At 43.6% G+C, this 19500-nt stretch overlaps 1 protein-coding gene across 1 annotated transcript in view; it reads right to left on the bottom strand.

Moving 5' to 3' along the window:
• Nucleotides 1-13652: 13652 nt before the first annotated feature.
• Nucleotides 13653-19500, bottom strand: part of ALDH9A1 (aldehyde dehydrogenase 9 family member A1) — a 29097-nt gene continuing 23249 nt past the window's right edge. The window contains exons 9-11 of the mRNA XM_055587206.1: nt 19117-19258; nt 16138-16250; nt 13653-14394 (exon numbers count right to left, since the gene is read on the bottom strand). Coding sequence (XP_055443181.1) covers nt 14300-14394; nt 16138-16250; nt 19117-19258 — 350 coding nt within the window. The 3' untranslated portion in view covers nt 13653-14299. The remainder of the gene's footprint in view (nt 14395-16137; nt 16251-19116; nt 19259-19500) is intronic.

Here is a 19500-nt window from a genome sequence, read left to right as displayed (position 1 = left end):
AGAGTTTTGCAAAGAGAACACACTGGTCATAGCAAACACCCTCTTCCAACAACACAAGAGAAGACTCTACGCATGGACATCACCAGATGGTCAACACCAAAATCAGATTGATTATATTCTTTGCAACCAAGGATGGAGAAGCTCTATACAGTCAGCAAAAACAAGACTGGGAGCTGACTGTGGCTCAGATCATGAACTCCTTATTGCCAAATTCAGACTTAAATTGAAGAAAGTAGGGAAAACCACTAGACCATTCAGGCATGCCCTAAATCAAATCCCTTATGAGAAATAGATTTAAGGGACTAGATCTGATAGACAGAGTGCCTAATGAACTGTGGACAGAGGTTTGTGACATCGTACAGGAGACAGGGATCAAGACCATCCCCAAGAAAAAGAAATACAAAAAAGCAAAATGGCTGTCTGAGGAGGCCTTACAAATAGCTATGAACATAAGAGAAGCAAAAAGCAAAGGAGAAAAGGAAAGATATACCTGTTTGAATGCAGCGTTCCAAAGAACAGCAAGGAGAGATAAGAAAGCCTTCCTCAGTGATCAGTGCAAAGAAATAGAGGAAAAAAATAGAATAGGAAAGACCAAAGATCTCTTCAAGAAAATTAGAGATACCAAGGGAATATTTCGTGCAAAGATGGGCTCAATAAAGGACAAAAGTGGTTTGGACCTAAGAGAAGCAGAACATATTAACAAGAGGTGGCAAGAATACACAGAAGAACTATACAAAAAAAGATCTTCACAACCCAGATAATCACAATGGTGTGATTAATCACACTCACCCAGAGCCAGACATCCTGGAATGTGAAGTCAAGGGCCTTAGGAAGTATCACTACGAACAAAGCAAGTGGAGGTGATGGAATTCCAGTTGAGCTATTTCAAATCCTAAATGATGATGCTGTGAAAGTGCTGCACTCAATGTGTCAGCAAATTTGGAAAACTCATCAGTGGCCACAGGACTGTAAAAGGTCATTTTTTATTCCAATCCCAAAGGAAGGCAATGCCAAAGAATGCTCAAACTACCGCACAATTGCACTCATCTCACATGCTAGTAAAGTAATGCTCAAAATTCTCCAAGCCAGGCTTCAGCAATATGTGAACTGTGAACTTCTGATGTTCAAGCTGGTTTTAGAAAAGGCAGAGGAACCAGAGATCAAGTTGCCAACATCTGCTGGATTATTGAAAAAGCAAGAGAGTTCCAGAAAAACATCTATTTCTGCTTCATTGACTATGCCAAAGCCTTTGACTGTGTGGATCACAATAAACTGTAGAAAATTCTGAAAGAGATGGGAATATCAGACCACCTTACCTGCCTCTTGAGAAATCTGTATGCAGGTCAGGAAGCAACAGTTAGAACTGGACATGGAACAACAGACTGGTTCCAAATAGGAAAAGGAGTACGTCAAGGCTGTATATTGTCACCCTGCTTATTTAACTTCTATGCAGAGTACATCATGAGAAACGCTGGGCTGGAGGAAGCACAAGCTGGATCAAGACTGCTGGGAGAAATATCAATAACCTCAGATATGCAGATGACACCACCCTTATGGCAGAAAGTGAAGAAGAAATAAAGAGCCTCTTGATGAAAGTGAAAGAGGAGAGTGAAAATTTGGCTTAAAGCTCAGCATTCAGAAAACTAAGATCACGGCATCCGGTCCCATTACTTCATGGCAAATAGAAGGGGAGACAGTGCAAACAGTGGCTTACTTTATTTTTCTGGGCTCCAATATCACTGCAGATAGTGATTGCAGCCATGAAATTAAAAGATGCTTACTCCTTGGAAGTAAAGTTATGACCAACCTAGACAGCATATTAAAAAGCAGAGACATTACTTTGTCAACAAAGGACTGTCTAGACAAGGCTATGGTTTTTCCAGTGGTCATGTATGGATGTGAGAGTTGGACTATAAAGAAAGCTGAGTGCCAAGGAATTGATGCTTTTGAACTGTGGGTGTTGGAGAAGACTCTTGAGAGTCCCTTGGACTGTAAGGAGATCCAACCAGTCCATCCTAAAAGAGACCAGTCCTGGGTGTTCATTGGAAGGACTGATGTTGAAGCTGAAACTCCAATACTTTGGCTACCTAACATGAAGAGCTGACTCATTTGAAAAGACCCTGATGCTGGGAAAGATTGAAGGCAGGAGGAGAAGTGGACAACAGAGGATGAGATGATTGGATGGCATCAACGACCCAATGGACATGGATTTGGGTCGACTCTGGCAGTTGGTGATGGACAGAGAGGCCTAGTGTGCTGTGGTTCATGGGGTCGTAAAGAGTCGGACACGACTGAGTGACTGAACTGAACTGAACTGAACTTGCTTTTTCTATGATCCAGTGGATGTTGGCAATTTGATCTCTGGTTCTTCTTCCTTTTCAAAATCAAGCTTGAACATCTGGAAGTTCTTGGTTCATGTATTGTTTAATCCTCACTTGAAGAATTTTGAGCATTACTTTGCTAGCATGTGAGATGAGTACAATTGTGTGGTAGTTTGAGCATTCTTTGGCATTGCCTTTCTTTGGGATTGGAATGAAAACTGACCTTTTCCAGTCCTGTGGCCACTGCTGAGTTTTCCAAATGTGCTGGCATATTGAATGCAGCACTTTCACAGCATCATCTTTTTTTTTTTTAATGTTAATTTATGTATTTGACTGCACCGGGTCTTAGTTGAGGCATTCAGGATCTTTAGTTGTGGCATGTGGGATCTAGTTCCCTGACCGGCGATGGAACCCATGGCCCCAGCATTGAGAGCACAGAGTCTTAGCCACTGGACCACCAGGGAAGCCCCACACAACATCAACTTTTAGGGTTTGAAATAACTGAACTGGAATTCCATCACCTCCACTAGCTTTGTTCATAGTGATTCTTCCTAAGGCCCACTTGACTTTACACTCCAGGATGTCTGACTGTTTTGACTATTGTAGCTTTATAGTATTGTCTGAATGCTGAAAGGGTTATGCCTCCAGCTTTGTTCTTTTTCCTCAGGATTGCTTCAGCAATTCAGGGTCTTTTGTGGTTCCATATAAATTTTAGGATTATATGTTCTATTTCTGTGAAAAACATCATGGGTAATTTGATAGGGATCACATTAAATCTGTAGATTGCTTTGGGTACAATGGCCTAGTGTTTTAACAATATTAATTCTTCCAATCCAAGAGCATGGGATATCTTTGTATTTCTTTTAATCATCTTCAGTTCCCTTTATCAATGTTTTATACTTCTCAGCATATAAATCTTTCACCTCCTTGGTCACATGTATTTCCAACTATTTTTATGTGATTTTAAGAGGGATGTTTAAAAAAAAAAAAGACTTTCTATTATTTTACTGTTGGTGTAAAGAAATGCAACTCATTTCTGTATGTTAATCTTCTGTCCTGCTACCTTGTTGAATTCATCTATCAGTTCTAGTACTTTTCCTGTGGAATCTTTAGGATTTTCTACATCTATTATCATACCATTTGCAAATAATGACAAATTTACTTCTTCCCTTCCAATTTGGATACCTTTTGTTTTCTGATGGCTGTGGCTAGGATTTCCAGTACTGTTGTGAATAGAAATGGTGAGAATAGGCATCCTTCCCTTGTTCCAGATTTTAGCAGGAAGGCTTTCAGCTTTTCACTAGAGTATCATGTTAGCTGTTTGTCATAAATGGCTTTTATTATGTTGAGATATATTGCCTGTATACCCACTTTGGTAAGAGTTTTTATCATAAATGTACGCTGAATTTTATCAAATGCTTTTTTGCATCTATTGAAATGGTATGTAGTTTTTGTCTTTTGTTGATGTGGTGTATCAAACAAGGACTGATTTGCACATGTTGAGCCATCGTTGGGACCCTGGGAGTAATACAGCTAGATCACAGTGTGTGGTCCTTTTTATGTACTACTGGATATGGTTTGCTAATATTTTGTTGAGAGTTTTGTGCATCTATATCCATCAAAGATACTGGCCTCTAATTTTCTCTTTTGGTAGTGTCTTTGTTTGGTTTTGGTATCAGGGTGGTGATGGCTTCAAAGAATGACTCTGGGAGTTTTCCCTCCTCTTCAGTCTTTTGGAAGAGTTTAAGAAGGACTGGTATAAGTTCCTTTTTGCCTGATAGAATTTCCCATGCCACCAAGTCCAGCCCGCCATCTGCCACACACAGTGGGGTATCACTCCAGGACCTTGCTTCAAACACGTAAGATCCCCGTACCCATTAAGACACTGAGGTCTCTGTTGCTGACTCCTGGCTCTTTCTTCAGTCTCAAGGATGGATAGGTATAGGGCTTGGAGACCTGCAACATACAGCCCAACAAGTGTCAGAGCCAGCAAGGAGACCAAGGAAACTCCGTGAGCACAGACATTGGGAGATAAGGATGAGCAGTGGAAAGTTGGGGGGACTGTCCACTAGCGTGTGGGGCCCAACAGTTGCAGGGGGTAATCCTGAAAGTTGTGGGGCAATCCTGGAAGTGACTGTCTTTGATGAATGAGAGCCACCAAGAGAGCATGGAGAGTAATGGCCCCTAATGGCTCGTCTATTGTATCCAACTGAACCTTTTGTAACTGATTTGGTTTTCACCTTGGGTGTGTGCGTGAGTCCCCAGTACCTGAGTCTAAGCCCTGTTGTCTCTCCCTGGTTTTGACCCTTGTTGGAGGTCCTATTAACTTGAATGATGATTCATGTTCCTCTGAAACTGATGCATATGAATGTGAGTGATATGTATTACTATTACTGTTATTTGTTTTAACTGAATTGGCTGTTTAGAAACTGAGGGGGAAAAAAAAAAAACCCTGAAGATGCCCAAGATGGGACTCTTGACATTCTAAAACTGGTTTTGGCATGTCTGTGTCTCCAAATGCAATGGCTGAGATTGGTTTCTGGATGAGCTCTGTTTAACTGGCTTAAAAGAAATTAAGCACTTAAATAAATTTTCAGAAGTATAAAAGAAACTGGCTAGAATGAATTTCAATTTCAGGTTCACAGGACCTAGGAAATTATCAGTACTGAATCGATATCTGGTACTGAAGCTACTTAAGCTTGTTGGTTTGATTAATACAGATACGTCTTTAGAGTCATCAGTGATAAGTGGGATACTTGCACCTCTGTTGTATACCTAGGTTTACTAGAGATCAAATAAGACCTTATTATGTCTGTTGCAAGTCTGTCTGCAAGGAAAACAACTTAATATGATGAAACTTTAAGGAAATGTACATGAGATAAGAGCTTTTGGGTAAACTCCCTAGGAATAAATATGTTTTGTGAATGCCTATCTAAAACAGTCTCTCCAGGTTTTGACAATTTAAGTTAAATGAAGAGAATTCATTGATTATCTGGGTCATTTCAAATAGGATAAAATATTGGAGCATTAATTGCTAGCCGGGTCTAAGTTTACCTACCTTTGCCTTCTTAGGAGAGGAAGACTAAAGCATAAGTTTTCTAATCAGGAAATGCTGGAATGAGAAACAGTTCACAATTACTTGCTCCTTGGTTTTTGCCAGAGACTAAGGTTTTTAAAGCACAAGATTATAATCAGTCATAATTCTAGTTATTGTAACTGAGTTTCTGCATTGATTACATTATAATCAAGTTTAACTGGGCCTTTTAAAGTCTTCTGTCATTTACAGGCAGTTATTGTTGTACTCTGATGCTTTTGCAAAAAGTACTTCAAGAAGATTCAGAGGAAGGACTTTTTGACAAGTACAGGTGTCTGTTAAATCCCAGATCATATTGCTGAACTGGGTAAGTAACCAGAGAATCCTAACGGAAAACCTGATGACTTCATAAAATGTTGAAAGGATTGGTAGCTGAGTTAACTGGTGAATATGGTTATAATTTTTGTGGGTTTTTTTTTTTTTTTTTGGTCTGGAGCATGATCTGTGTTTTCCAGATATAGAGAAGCTCTTCCTTGAAGTTAATTATGACTTAGCAATTTGGTAAACTATACCTGTGGGTAGAACTGAAACATTCTTCTTTTCTGCCTGGTCCCTTTAGAAATTGGAGATTCTTGGGTTCCAAGCAACCTTATCAGGTGAATGGGAAAGACTCTCTCTTGGCATGTTCAGGAATCTCAGTATTTGGGGGCCCGCTGTAACAGGGGATTCCACTGAGGCAGAGACTGATGGCGGACCCTGGCTTGACTTTCCTGGCCTCGAAAGGCCTTTAGGGAATTCAGTCTGAGACGCCTGAGGAGTTCCACCACAGCCAGTTTCGAGGAGCCTATGCAGTCAGTTGACAAATCAGTCTTGATTTGGCTGTGTTTAGTGGAAATGAGGGTAATTTTGGGGAGAAAAATATGTTTCAGTGGATATTAAATTCTAGTACTGTTAACTGAAGTCTGGATTTAAGAAAGTTATTCTGTTAGCCACACGTTTGCCCTGATGTTCAGGAGGAAACGAAAATTCTCTGGTGAAGCTGTCATGGAGTATAAATACTCAGGATATGTAACACCACTTGCTTTACCTCTTGCTAAAAGCACATGTACCATGTTTGTAACAATCTGGTGTAACTGACAAAGTATGTAGCCTCTCAAATGTTTCCCCATTAACATACCTCAGAGCTTATCAACAGTGTCTGATCAGTTATCCCACAATGTAGCGAAATAGGCAAATATAAAGGAGGCCTGGCTGGAGGAACATGGTCTGGACACAGTGCAGGCAGCATTCACCCTTGCTTTGATGGACATATACTTTAATCTATCAAAAAACTGCAATCAAAAAGGGAAATGATGGGAAAATCTTCACATACATATATATGGAGAAGTCATTGTGACTTACATATGGTTTAACTTAAACTTTATTGACTGGAGGAACCTGCATGGCACAGGTGCTTTGGCCATTGTGGAGGGGAATACATTTGAAAGTCCAGATGGAGGAGCTGTGGTTCAGACACCCAAGGTAAAGCTAGGTGGCCATTGGAGATGTGATTTTGGACATGTTCCTGTATATTACTGGAAACCTGAGTTTTCTGAACTGCAGCACAGACCAGGACAGCCGTGGTATCCTCTCAGAATGTGGACATTGCTTGTGTTTTGCTTAACAGTCCTCTTTTCCCAGAGCTGTGCCTGTCAGACGTCTTACATTTCGTCCCTAGCCTGAGCAGAGGACGTCTGAGAACCTCACTGAGAAATGAATCAGATTGCTAGGGGTATTGCAAGAGGCCACTGTTGTCTTCCTCTGGACTTCTGTGAAAACTTGATCTGGCTCATGAGACCACACAGGGGACGACTGACCGTGGGGGAGGGGAAATACTCTTACCAACTTCTGCTCCCACATGCCAATATGCCAGAAGGACCTGTCAGCAAACGTTACCACACAATACCATTCACACTTTGCCAGGGTGACTGCCCACGAGCCCCTTATCCCAGGCTATGCTCTGTGGGCTGGAACAGGGCTGCACACACAAGTCCAACTAGGAGAATTAACTGTTTTTCATTTGGGAAGGCCTAATGTGTACACTCGGAGAAGGTGATGGCACCCCATTCCAGTACTCTTGCCTGGAAAATACCATGGATGGAGGAGCCTGGTAGGCTGCAGTCCATGGGGTCACGAAGAGTCAGACAAGACTGAGCGACTTCACTTTCACTTTTCACTCTCATGCATTGGAGAAGGAAATGGAAACCCACTCCAGTGTTCTTGCCTGGAGAATCCCAGGGACGGGGGAGCCTGTTGGGCTGCCATCTATGGGGTCACGCAGAATCGGACATGACTGACGCAACTTAGCAGCAGCAGCAATGTGTGCACTGCTAACAAAACACTTCTGGCTAGAGCACTAGAATGTTCCCTTCAGAGCTAGGGTCTTTCCTGCCCCATGCGGGTGGCTCTGGGTTTGTGAATACCAAGGATGGCCTTACCTTCCTTGTAAGCAGACAGGGCACTGCTGCTCCTATTGGCTTCCTCTCTACTAACCCAGTAAGTGCTTGGCTCCAGAATCTGTCCCCATTCTGGCAAATGATTTTTCTTGGCACACGAGGTATCTTACTGTTGATACTCTTTGGCTGCTGCCATCTGTATTTGTGGTATTTGGTTGCAGTGCCCCCCTACACACCTGTCCCCAGGATCATGGAAGAGAGGTGGACAAAGACTGTGAGGGTCATGCAGGGGATGTAGGTGTGGAGTGTACGATCAGGTCCCCAAGATGGCTGTTCTCCTGCTTCCTGTACATCCCCTGCTCGACAAGGGCCTGCACCCTACTCACATGCCTGACCTTGCTGTACACTTGCCCCCACATCAGCTAGTGACTGTTCTAATCTTTAGATCAGAGTATCTCCTCTGTGATCACTTATCAAAGCAGCAGTGAGGAGCATGACCCTCTGCCAGTTTCCCTGGTAACAGGTAAGACAACCTAACCTAACCTCAATCCCCCCATAAGTGGTAACCTCCCCTTGGGAGCGAAGACTGCCACCATGTCCTGCCCCCTTACTGCTGCACACAGTGGGAGCTTGCTTTAGACACGTAAGATCCCCCATCCATTAAACCACCGATGTAAGTCACTGACTCCAGGCTCATTTTTGGTCTCAAGGATGGGCAAGTACAGGGCTTGTGGGCCCGTGGGGTGCAGCCCAATGTTTCTAAATGATACTCTAACTGGGTAGAGTATCGTAGGCTGTAGATTTTTATCTTCCAGGACCTTTATATCTTCCCACTCCCTTCTGGCTGATAGTCTTATGGAGGATCTGCTTTTCTCTTGCTGCCTTTAGGACCCTCACTTTAACTTTTGTCATTTCAATTATGTCTTGGGGGAGGTCTGTTTGGATTCATCTTGTCTGGGACTCTCTCAGCTTCCTATACTTGGATATGTGTTTCCTTCTTTAGGTTTGAGAAGTTTTCAGCCTAATTTCTTTCAAATACATGTTTGATCCCCTTTTCTCCTTCTGGGATCCCTCTTATGTGTAGATTGGCTCACTTCATGTTCTCTCATAGGTCTCAAATATTGGTTTCATTTTTAAAATTTGTCTGATGTTCTGATAGGGCGAGTTCCATTATTTTATCTTCCAGATCACTTATTCACCCTTCTGCATTATTCAGTTTGCCCACGGCCAGGACCGTCCGTGCAGGTCTCTGTTCCACCTGCCACACACAGTGCAGCCGCTGCACTCTCCTCCAAGCCTCTGAAGCTCCCTGTGTCCCGGCTGATCCCCCAGCCGCTGAAGGGGCTTCCCAGAATGGGGCAACATTTCCTCTCTCACAGCTCCCTCCCAGGGCCACATGTCCCAACCCAGTTACATTTTTCTTTTGTCCTACCCAGCCATGTTTCCTACAGCTCTGGTTGTATGAGATCTGCCAGCATTCAGCAGGTATTCCGTGAGAACTGTTCCATACGTTGACTGCTTTAGATGTATTTGTGGCAGGAGACTGCCACATCCTTCCAGTCCATCATCTTGACCTCTGCCCACCCTTGCTGTATGAGGCTCTGAAGAATCAAACAACGGTGCTGTGCAGTGCCCAGCTCTGTCCCCACCAAGGCTAAGGGCCAGCTCAGGCTCCAGCACGAGGTGCGGGAGAAAGCATGAGCGCCACCTGCTGGTGAAACTTCATCAAACGTCAGCAACCAGAGTATCTACTCGTGTTCCAAGGACCCCACCCACCCAGAGTTGGCCCGTTTCCCTTTCTCCCCTATAGCATTTTCTTCCAAAGATGCTCTCCTAACTCAATCGAAAACAGCTCTCTCAGTTCCCTCTCTTAAGCCGCGCTGTCCAATAGAATTTTCTGATATGATGGAAATATTCATCTCCACTGTCCACTACAGGAACCACGGCGCACGTGTGCCATGGAATACTTGAAATGTGGTGAGAGCAACTAAAAGGCTGAGTTTGCGTTTAGTTTTGTGCTTAAATAGCTACATGTGGCTAGTGATAGCACAGCAGTAGAGCAGTGGCTCTCAACCTTAACTGTCCCCTAAATTCACCCTGGCAGGAACCTTTTAAGAATACAGACAAGTTAGGCCAAATCCCAAATCAATTACATTAGAATCTATTTTCAAAGCTTTCTCTGGGTATTTCAGACATGTGGCCAAAGTTAAGAACCACTGCTCTAAAGGCAGTGTTTGGCAAACTATTGTGCGTAAGTATCTCCTGGGGATCTTGTGAAAATAGACTCTTGATTCATAGGCCTGCTGCCCTGGGACCATACTGTGTACCAGGGCTCTACCCCACCCTTCTAATCCATTCACCTACACGAACACTGAGTACTTCCTGTGAGCCCAGTGGCACGGCAGTTCTGGCTTTTAGAGTTTCCATTCTAGCCAGGGAAGATGTAATAAGCATGTAATCTCAAATAGTGATAAATGCTTTGAAGTCAATAAAATAGCATAGTGGGATGAGGGTGTGTGCAGCTACTGTAGCTTTAAGGAGGTGAATGTTTAGTTTTGGGCTTTCAGGAGCTTATAGGGAGACCGTGGGAAATCTGGGAAAGCATGCTCTCTGGGGAAGAGGGACAGTGAACGTGAGGTTCCTGAGGCAAGAACGAGTCTGGCAGAGTAATGCACAGGTGAACAGAGGAAGTGAGATCGCAGGACACGGAGGTCATGGTAAGGAATGTGGACTGTGTTCTAACTGAAGCCACAGTCGGCCTTAAGCAAAGCATGAGGAACTCTAGTTCACAGTGAGGAGACTGCTCACTGCTGATCTGACTTGATAGTTTTTCACAGCATCTCTTAACTGCTAAGGCTTAGTCTCCTTTTTCCCCTTTGCGGATTTTTTTCCCCTCAATACCCTAGAAAGAAAAACATAGGTCTCTAGGTATTAAAAAAATCAAGGAATTATATTTACTTCAAATGAAAGCCAAATTCAGAACTAGGCACTCTGGAGAAGCCAGGGCGGAAACTGCCATTGTAAGAAGCAGGCAAGGGCTCGGGGCTGTCCAAACCCCCATCTCTGGAAGCTCCTGGTAGGATGGCTTCCACGCTGGTGTCAGTAAACTGGAACCAACTTTCATTCTGCCAGATTCTTGCCTTAGGCAGCAAGAGACTCCAAGGTAAGAAATAGAGGAGCAGGTGGAAAGAAGGGGCCCAAAGGCTACCTTTTATCTGAAAAAGACCTGCCCAAGTGAGAGACTGCTTCTATATGGAATGAAAAGTCAGACCAGAGATCAGCACTCTGAGCTACTGCAAAGGAGTGAGCCAACGTGAGTCTTGGTTTTCCTCTTTCCCATCACTACAACTCCAAGACAGTTTCTATCAATAGCAGTTAAATGATGCTTTCCCACAGGAATTTGTCAACCAAAGAAATCCTACAATGCATATGAAGGAACATGAGCTGAATACATTTACATGTGGCTTCATCAAGATACAGGGTTAATAGTTATTACTTCTAAGAAAATCTTGGGAAAGATAGGCACCCAAACATTAACAGTAGTTACCTCCGGAAGATCAGATTAGATGGGAGGAGGGAGAAAGAAGGATACCTTCTGCTTAACTTTCAAAACTGAATCAAAATACTACTGGAGAAAAAAAGATTCCAGGAGAATTTAACTAGATGACACACCTTCTTCTAAACCAAAGGAAGGCCTGGCCCCTAGGCTAAATCATGTTTCCTTAAATGCATTTTATATATATATATATATATATATATATATATATTATTGTCCTAAGATTCTTCATTAACAGCCAAGAATCTTTGTTCAGGCCAATTTGTGAAATATAATAGCTGTTAACGTCCGGAACACACTGGACAAGGCTGGGGTGGCAGCTGGAATAATGGTCCTCATCAGGTATGCCCACTTCCTAATTTTTGGGACCTTTGAATATTACTTTATATGGCAAAAGGAGTCTTTACAATATGACCAAGTTAAGGGTCTTGAGATGAGAGATAATTATGGGCCATCTGGTCGGTGCCCAATGCTGTCACAAGTGTCCAGAAACAGAGGGAGATCTGCCTACACAGAGGAGGGCAAGGGAAGCAGGGAGAGACCTGATGCTAAGCTGTTAGTGCTGAAGACAGAGGAGGGGCCATGAGCCACAGAATGCACTCTGGAGACTGGAAAAGTCAGGAGGAGTCTCTCCTAGAGCCTGCAGAGGGAGCTGGGCCCCGCCAACACCCTGATCTGCCCAGTAAAACCATTGTGGACTTCTGACTCCCAGAAACACGAAATAATAAAGGTGTTGTTTTAAAGTCCCCACATTTGCCGTGAACTGTCATAGCAAATGAATACACAGAACTAAGGACTAGGACGCATGGAAGGAGCAGAAAGCACAAGAATAACAACCCCACATTCCTGGGTTGGAACCCCGCTCCTCAACCTATGACTTGACTGTGGTCAAGACTTTTCCAATTCTGAGTTTTTTCATCTAAAAATTAGGGCTAAAAACTTCCTCATGTTCAGTGTGAGTATTCGATGAGAAGGGAAGTAGCAGACAGAACACCCTAGCTGCTTTCTCTTCAGAGGGATTGCTAGAAACCTGTCTTATCCAGGTGGCTCCTACTGCTGAAGTCACACTAGGATCCCGAGACATGGAGTGAGATCCCTGTTGGCCTTGCTCGGTATCCATGACCCTGTGTGCAAGTATCCATCAAGAGAGGACCCTGTGTGCAAGTAACTACCAAGAAAGGACCCTGTGTGTAAGTATCCATCAAGAGAGGACCCTGTGTGTAAGTATCCATCAAGAGAGGACCCTGTATGTAAGTATCTATCAAGAGAGGACCCTGTGTGTAAGTATCCATCAAGAGAGGACCCTGTGTGTAAGTATCTATCAAGAGAGGACCCTGTGTGCAAGTATCCACCAAGAGAGGACCCTCTGTGCAAGTATCCATCAAGAGAGGACCCTGTGTGCAAATATCCATTGAGAGGACCCTCTGTGCAATTATCTATCAAGAAAGGCTGATTCAACTGTTCTCATCCTCTAATTACAGTGTTTGCCCACCACAGTACATAAACAGATGCAGGCCCAGTAACAAGAATCATCCCTCGCCTATTAGCTACTGTGATGTTTAATTTTATGTGTGGATCAGACTGGGCTATATGGTGCCCCATTGTGTCTATGAGGGTGTTTCCAGAAGAGATCAGCATTTGAACTGGTGAACTAATAAATAAGCAAAGCAGATGGCCCTCCCCACTGTGGGTGGGCCTCATCCAACCATTCAACATCCCAACCAGAACACAAAGGCAGAAGAGTGGCAGATCCAGCCTCTGCTGGAGCCGAGTGTCCATCTTCTGCCCTCAGACGCCAGCAGCACTCCTGGTTCTCAGGCCTCAGGACGTGGACTGAATTACACCACTATCTTTCCTGGGTTCCAGCTTGCAGCCAGAAGACTATGGGCCTTCTCTCTCAGCTGCCGTAATAATCACATGAGCCAACTCCTATAAGAAATCTTTGCTTACACTCACCTGTTCTACTCTATTGGTTCTGTTTCTCTGAAGAACCCTAATACTATTAAACTGAATTACTCCCCTGAAAGGCTGGTAAGGCAGCAAGGTAAGGACTGCTGCAACAGCCTGAGCAGTCACTGTGAACTGACAGCCCTTCAAAGGCAGGCCCTGTTCTTTGGGGCTGGGAAGAACACGGAGCCCAGAAGTCTGCGTGGGCCACTGATAGTTCGTTACAGCAGCAGAAGCCTGCCTGTGTGTACTCACTGCAAAGAATGTCAAATCCTCTGTCTTAAACATTGAACTTTAGCCTATCCTGTGTGCCCCTATAGTCCTAAGATGTGTTTAGCTTCAAAACACCACACTGAAAGGGCTGTCGGTGTGATTTATTTAGTTTTAGCATACTGAAGTAGCATACAAAGGATCTGTACATTTAAAAGGAAACCCTTCCATCGTAAGAGAGCAAGCTGTAACTCAAGGACTGGAGCTGATTCCCCCCTCCCCAACCACCAGCACCACCACCGCGCTGGCTCTGGCCAATCAGCGTCCACGCCCCACTGACGCACCTGTTAGCCAAGCCCGCTCTCCCCACTATCAGCCTTCTCTGCGGGATGACAAGGGACCGTGGACTTAAAAACGCCAAGGAGCAGAAATCTCTTCTGATACACCCAGGAACTTCTAAAGGCAAGTATTCTTTAAAGTATGCTAAAATGAACCCATGAGTGGGTGGGCTCCATGGAAGATGAACAATCCTGGTCCTCCCCCTGTTCTCTGGAAAGTTGTTAGTGACTCTCAAAGATTATTTAGAGAAATCAGCTTTGAGGAAAATCAAGCTTTCTTGATTAGTATATAAAAGACACTTAAGCACATTTTCACTTAGGAAAATGACTGAGCCATGAAGAGCATCACTGAACCATTCTTATCCTGAATGACCAACACCCTGGGCCTGAACCAGCCGGCGGCCGCGCTGCCTCAGTCAGGCAGCTGGCTCTCGCTATTCACTGGTGTCGCCGCGTGTTCAAAAAGCAGACTCCACGTCACCCATCTCCACACACACGGTCTTCAGCTGTGAGTAGTACTCAACTGTCACCCGGCCGTTCTCTCTGCCGAACCCTGAAAGACAGAGAGAGGGTGAGGATGCGCCACGGGTGGGCCCAGCCACGGCGGCCTGCGGAGACGCGCAGGGCCTGCTCCCGGGCTGGGGAGAGCGCAGCGGCACAGCTTCCGGGAGCCAGTCCTCCCCGCAGGCTGTGGCTGTGGAGCCAGACGTGCGGAAAGTGAGCCGCTGGCCTTCAAGGACAGGCAAGGGGAAACACTCAGGCTTCATTTCTTACCAGTAGGAACCTTAACTTCCAGTATTTACTCTTCTGGGCTAAGGTCTAAAATGTTCAGACTTCCTCATCAAACATTAGAGCGTTCTCTACAATTATCAACCTGATGCCTTTAAAGGTCAGTGCTAACTGAAAACCTAACTCTACATAACACACTTAGTAGCCTCCTCTTATATTGAATCTTTAGGAGCACCAACTATTTAGACTCTGCCCACTCATGTGGGGAGTGGACCCTGTAGGCCCTCAGGCTACTCAAAGCCAAGACACCACGCAATCACTAGTGGATGAGGTTGCGTGCTACAAGGACAGCCTTGCTTGCGCTCCTGCCCCAGGCTGAGGCAGGCTCTGCATCCTACGGCCTAGGCCCAGTCTCCAAAACTGCGTGTCTCCAGGGGGCACCATTCCAAAGGTGACACACTCAAAGGAGGGTAGGGCCTTCTCTGGCTTTTGTTCCTTTTCAGGGCCTCTCAGCATGGAGCTCACCAGGCACGTCAGGCCAGCTTTCTGTCCTCTCATCTCATGTAGAACTATCCATGGGCACTGATGCAAAGATGCAGATTAGGAAGGGAGAGCTGGGTGCAGAGGCCCCACTGAGGCCACAGCTGCAGATTCCAAACAATCTGAGGGTTAAGAATGAACAAAACAGAGTCCTGATTCCTACCCTGCATTTGAGTCTGTTTGACAGCTTCCCCGCGTAACCCCACAGGGACAAGAATCTAGAGATGTATGAGTAGAGAATGCCAGGGTGATACCAAACACAATACCAAATAAAACTGTCAAATTAACACCCACCATCTCACCATTATTTGTCGGTATTTATGTGTTTGCCAACACTGTGACGGCTATAAATACCTGCCAAGAGACTAGGGGTCAGACTCTTAGAAAGGTACGTCTACAAAGTCCAAACCGATTTTCATATAGTCAAAGTGTTAGTCGCTCAGTCATGTCCGACTCTTAGCTTCCCCATGGACTGTAGCCCACCAAGCTCCTCTGTCCATGGAATCCTCCAGGCAAGAATACTGGAGTGGTAGCCATTCCCTTCTCCAGGGGATCCTCCTTACCTAGGGATTAAACCCAGATCTCCTGCATTGCAGGCAGATTCTTTACCATTTGAGCCACCAGGGAAGCCTAATTCACAAAACTGGTGAAATTAGCAACAAGTGCCAAAGAAAAGAACCTCAAAGTAATGGCTATGTTCCTGATGCCTCAAATCTCCTAACAGACTGTTATAAGCTTGCTATGGTTAGGACATCTCGGAGTGGTTTTATGCTTACAGCAATTATAGACTGTGAGGAAAAAGTAATGCTACTGTTCACAAGCCAACTTATTCATCAGAACCTTCTGGAGAACTTCTGGAAAAAATAAAGATGCTTGGCTTCCATTCTCATGGATACAGTAGGCCTGGGGAGGACAAGGAATTCATATACATTTTGGTAATTCTGATACACATACAAGTTTAGGAACCTGATCTATTATGACCAGTGTCTCCAGAGACAAGAATTTTTCACAATTCCCAGCTCCTCACCTGACTTCTTATATCCACCAAAGGGCAACTCCACCGGACTGACATTGTAGTTGTTAATGAAGCACATTCCAGCCTGGAGCTCCGCCACCACTCTGTGGGCGCGCTGGATGTCCCTATGAAGAAATAAATTACATTGGTTAGTCATAGTTTCTTTTGCTACAACTTTAACAGGAAAAGTGAGACTGTCACTTCTAAGAGTTTCAAAACATTGCCAAATTCTTATTTCTTCACAATGTGTTTTAAAATCTTATACCATTCAAGCAAAACAGGTAAGAATTTGAATTTTGTAGTCTCATCCAAAAGCATCTATAAAATATGTAGCAGCAACAAGGGTGCTAAAAACAATTCAATGGGGAAAATAGTCTTTTCAGCAAACAGTGCTGGAGCAACCGGACGTCCACATGCAAAGGAATGAAGAGCCAGCCCCTTCTCACACAGTGCACAAAAATTAACTCACATGGATCACTTAACTAAAGTATCAGACTGAAAACCATAAAACTCTTCAAAGAATACAGGAATAAATCTCCATGACCTTCCGTTAGACACAACCTTCTTAGACAAGACACCAAAAGTAACAGATTAAAAAAAACAGAATAATTTTGATCTATAAAAATTTTTCAATTTTGTATCGCAAGTGAGAGTATCAGAAAAGTAAAAAGGCAACTCACAGAAATGCAAATCAAAACTACAAGACACTGCTGCATATCCACTGCTGCTGCTAAGTCACTTCAATCGTGTCTGACTCTGTGTGACCCCACAGACGGCAGCCCACCAGGCTCCGCCGTCCCTGGGATTCTCCAGGCAAGAACACTGGAGTGGGTTGCCATCACTAGGACGGCTAAAATCAAAAGAACAGATAATAGCGGTTGCTAGTGAGGATGTGGAGAAACTGGAATCCTTAAACACTGCTGATGGGAAAGTAAAGTACTGCTGCCACTTTGGAAAACAGTTTGGCATTTCCTCAAAAAGTTAAACACAGAGTTTCCATATGATCCAGCAATTCTACTCCTGGGTTTATACCAAGCAAAATGAAACATGCACACAAAGAAATTTTCACACAAAAACTCATAGATGAATGCTCATTGGAGCACTATTCATAACAGCCAAAAAGTAGAAATAGCCCTAATGTCTATCAATTTGTGAATGAATAAACAAAATGTGATATATTCATACAACAGAATATTACTCAGTATAGAAAAGGGCTTCCCTGGTGGCTCAGATGGTAAAGAAACCGCCTGCAATGTGGGAGACCTGGATTTGATCCCTGGGTTGGGAAGATCCCCTGGAGAAGGGCATGGCAACCCACTCCAGTATTTTTGCCTGGAGAATCCCATGGAGAGAGAAGCTTGGTGGGCTACAGTCCGTTGGGTCACAAAGAGTCAGACATAACTGAGTGACTTTCACACACACAGTAGCAGAAAGGAATAAAGTAGTGATACAGACTACAACATAAATGAACTTTGAAAAGAACCTAGTAAATGAACTAAGTGAAAGAAGCTAGTCATGAAAGGTCACATACTGTACGATTTCATTTATGTAGAATTTTCAAAATATGCAAATCTATAAAGACAGAAAGCAGATTAGTGGTTGCCATGGGTGGGGGGAGGGGAGAATGCAGAGTGCCTGTTAATGTTCTTGGGATGACAAAAATGTTCTAAAGTTAGATTATAATGACGGTTGTACAATCTATAAATACACTAAAAACTACTGAATTGTACACTTTAAATGAGTGAATTATTTGGTAGGTGAATTATCCTAACAAAGGTGTGTTTTTTTTTTTTTAAAAAAGGAGTTACTGTCCTCTGTAACTGGCCTTTGTATTTTGGTGGTGCAGCAAAGTAGCAGGAGAGACGTAATCCACTCTCTCCTCACATCAACACAAGCAGCTCCTCAGAGAGGGCTTTTAGGACAGTGAGACTGCTTTGTTTGACACGACAGCACTGGGTCGGTGTTATACGTGTGCAAATGCACAGAACGCACACCAAGAGTGAGCCCTCACGTGAACCATGGTCTTTGGGTGATAATGACGTGTTCATGGAGGCTCATCAGTTCTAACAACTGTACCACTCTGGTGGGCGATGTCAATCACAGGGAGGCTGTGCACGTGTTGGGGCGGAGAGACTGGGAAATCTCTGTACTTTCCACTCAATTTTGCATTGCACCTAAAACTGCTCTAAAAAAACAAAGTCTGTTAGAAACAACAACAAAAAGGAGCTGCTCGTTCTTTCCTTCACAACTCAACTCATTAGGTCCTCAAGGGAGACTTGGGTCTTCCTCCCCAAGTTCCTCACCACAAAACTACAAAAAAAACCCCAAACTTGTATATCACTAAAGAAACAGCATATTCTCAATTGTAAAGCAGTCTTAGAAAACTGCCTACTATTGCCAAAGACAAATCAGAGTTTGTATATAATCAAACAATCTGCAATCATTTTCAAAGAAATTTTACTCCCAAATCACTGTTTGCTTTTCAGCGGTTTAAGTTTATGTACCAAAATAGTAATCACATTACTTACAATAGTTAAAATTGGAAACAGCACCCTAAATACACACTAGAAAGCCCACATGTGTTACAATGCATCCCAATTTAGGGACTACTATAAAGCTATTAAAAATCATGTCTTTGAAAACTACTGCCAGTATTTATATGCTTACAGGTTTCTAAATTCCTTGACACGTATTTTTTAATAGGGACCTAACATGATGCTTTACATAGATCAGAAACTTAAATACTTATTCAATGAATGAATAAAAAAAAGAATAGGATGTATCAATAAAGCTAATAGCTTAATTTACACTTAACAGTAGGGTTCCGGCTGTGCTGCTACGTTGGCATCTTCTGACTCTACCTGAAGCAGACAGAACATGCTGATGCAAATGCAACGAGGGCAAACGCCAGTGGAGGAATAAGATGAATATCTAAGGAGACATAGCAGCCCCCTTCCTTCAAAGCTGCGTGGAGTGTCCTTCCCCACCTACCTGGTGAAGACACCAGCAGCTAGTCCAAAAGTGGTGTCGTTGGCTCTTTCCAGAACCTCAGCTTCAGTGTCAAATGATAAAATGGACATAACTGGTCCAAAGATTTCTTCTTTCACACAGGTCATGTCATCTCGGCAATTAGCTGCAAACATTATTTTAAAAATCAAACATCAGTGAAGGAATTATCTGAATTCCTTTTAACATGCTGGCATGTTAAAATTCCTTGTTCATAGTAAACAGTGAAATTACACAGCTTTAGAGAAATTTCAATGCAACATTTCCAGTGTGATTATAAATCAGAGCATCCTTCCTGCATGATCATGAACACTGCATATTAAGGAGTCATGGCCTTTGTGTTCATTCTACATCTACTTTTTTTTATAT

This window comes from Bubalus kerabau, chromosome 6 (assembly GCF_029407905.1).
Source record: "Bubalus kerabau isolate K-KA32 ecotype Philippines breed swamp buffalo chromosome 6, PCC_UOA_SB_1v2, whole genome shotgun sequence".
NCBI lineage: Eukaryota > Metazoa > Chordata > Mammalia > Artiodactyla > Bovidae > Bubalus > Bubalus kerabau.
Note: the sequence above shows the minus strand (reverse complement) of the source record. Positions and strands in the feature narration are given on the sequence as shown.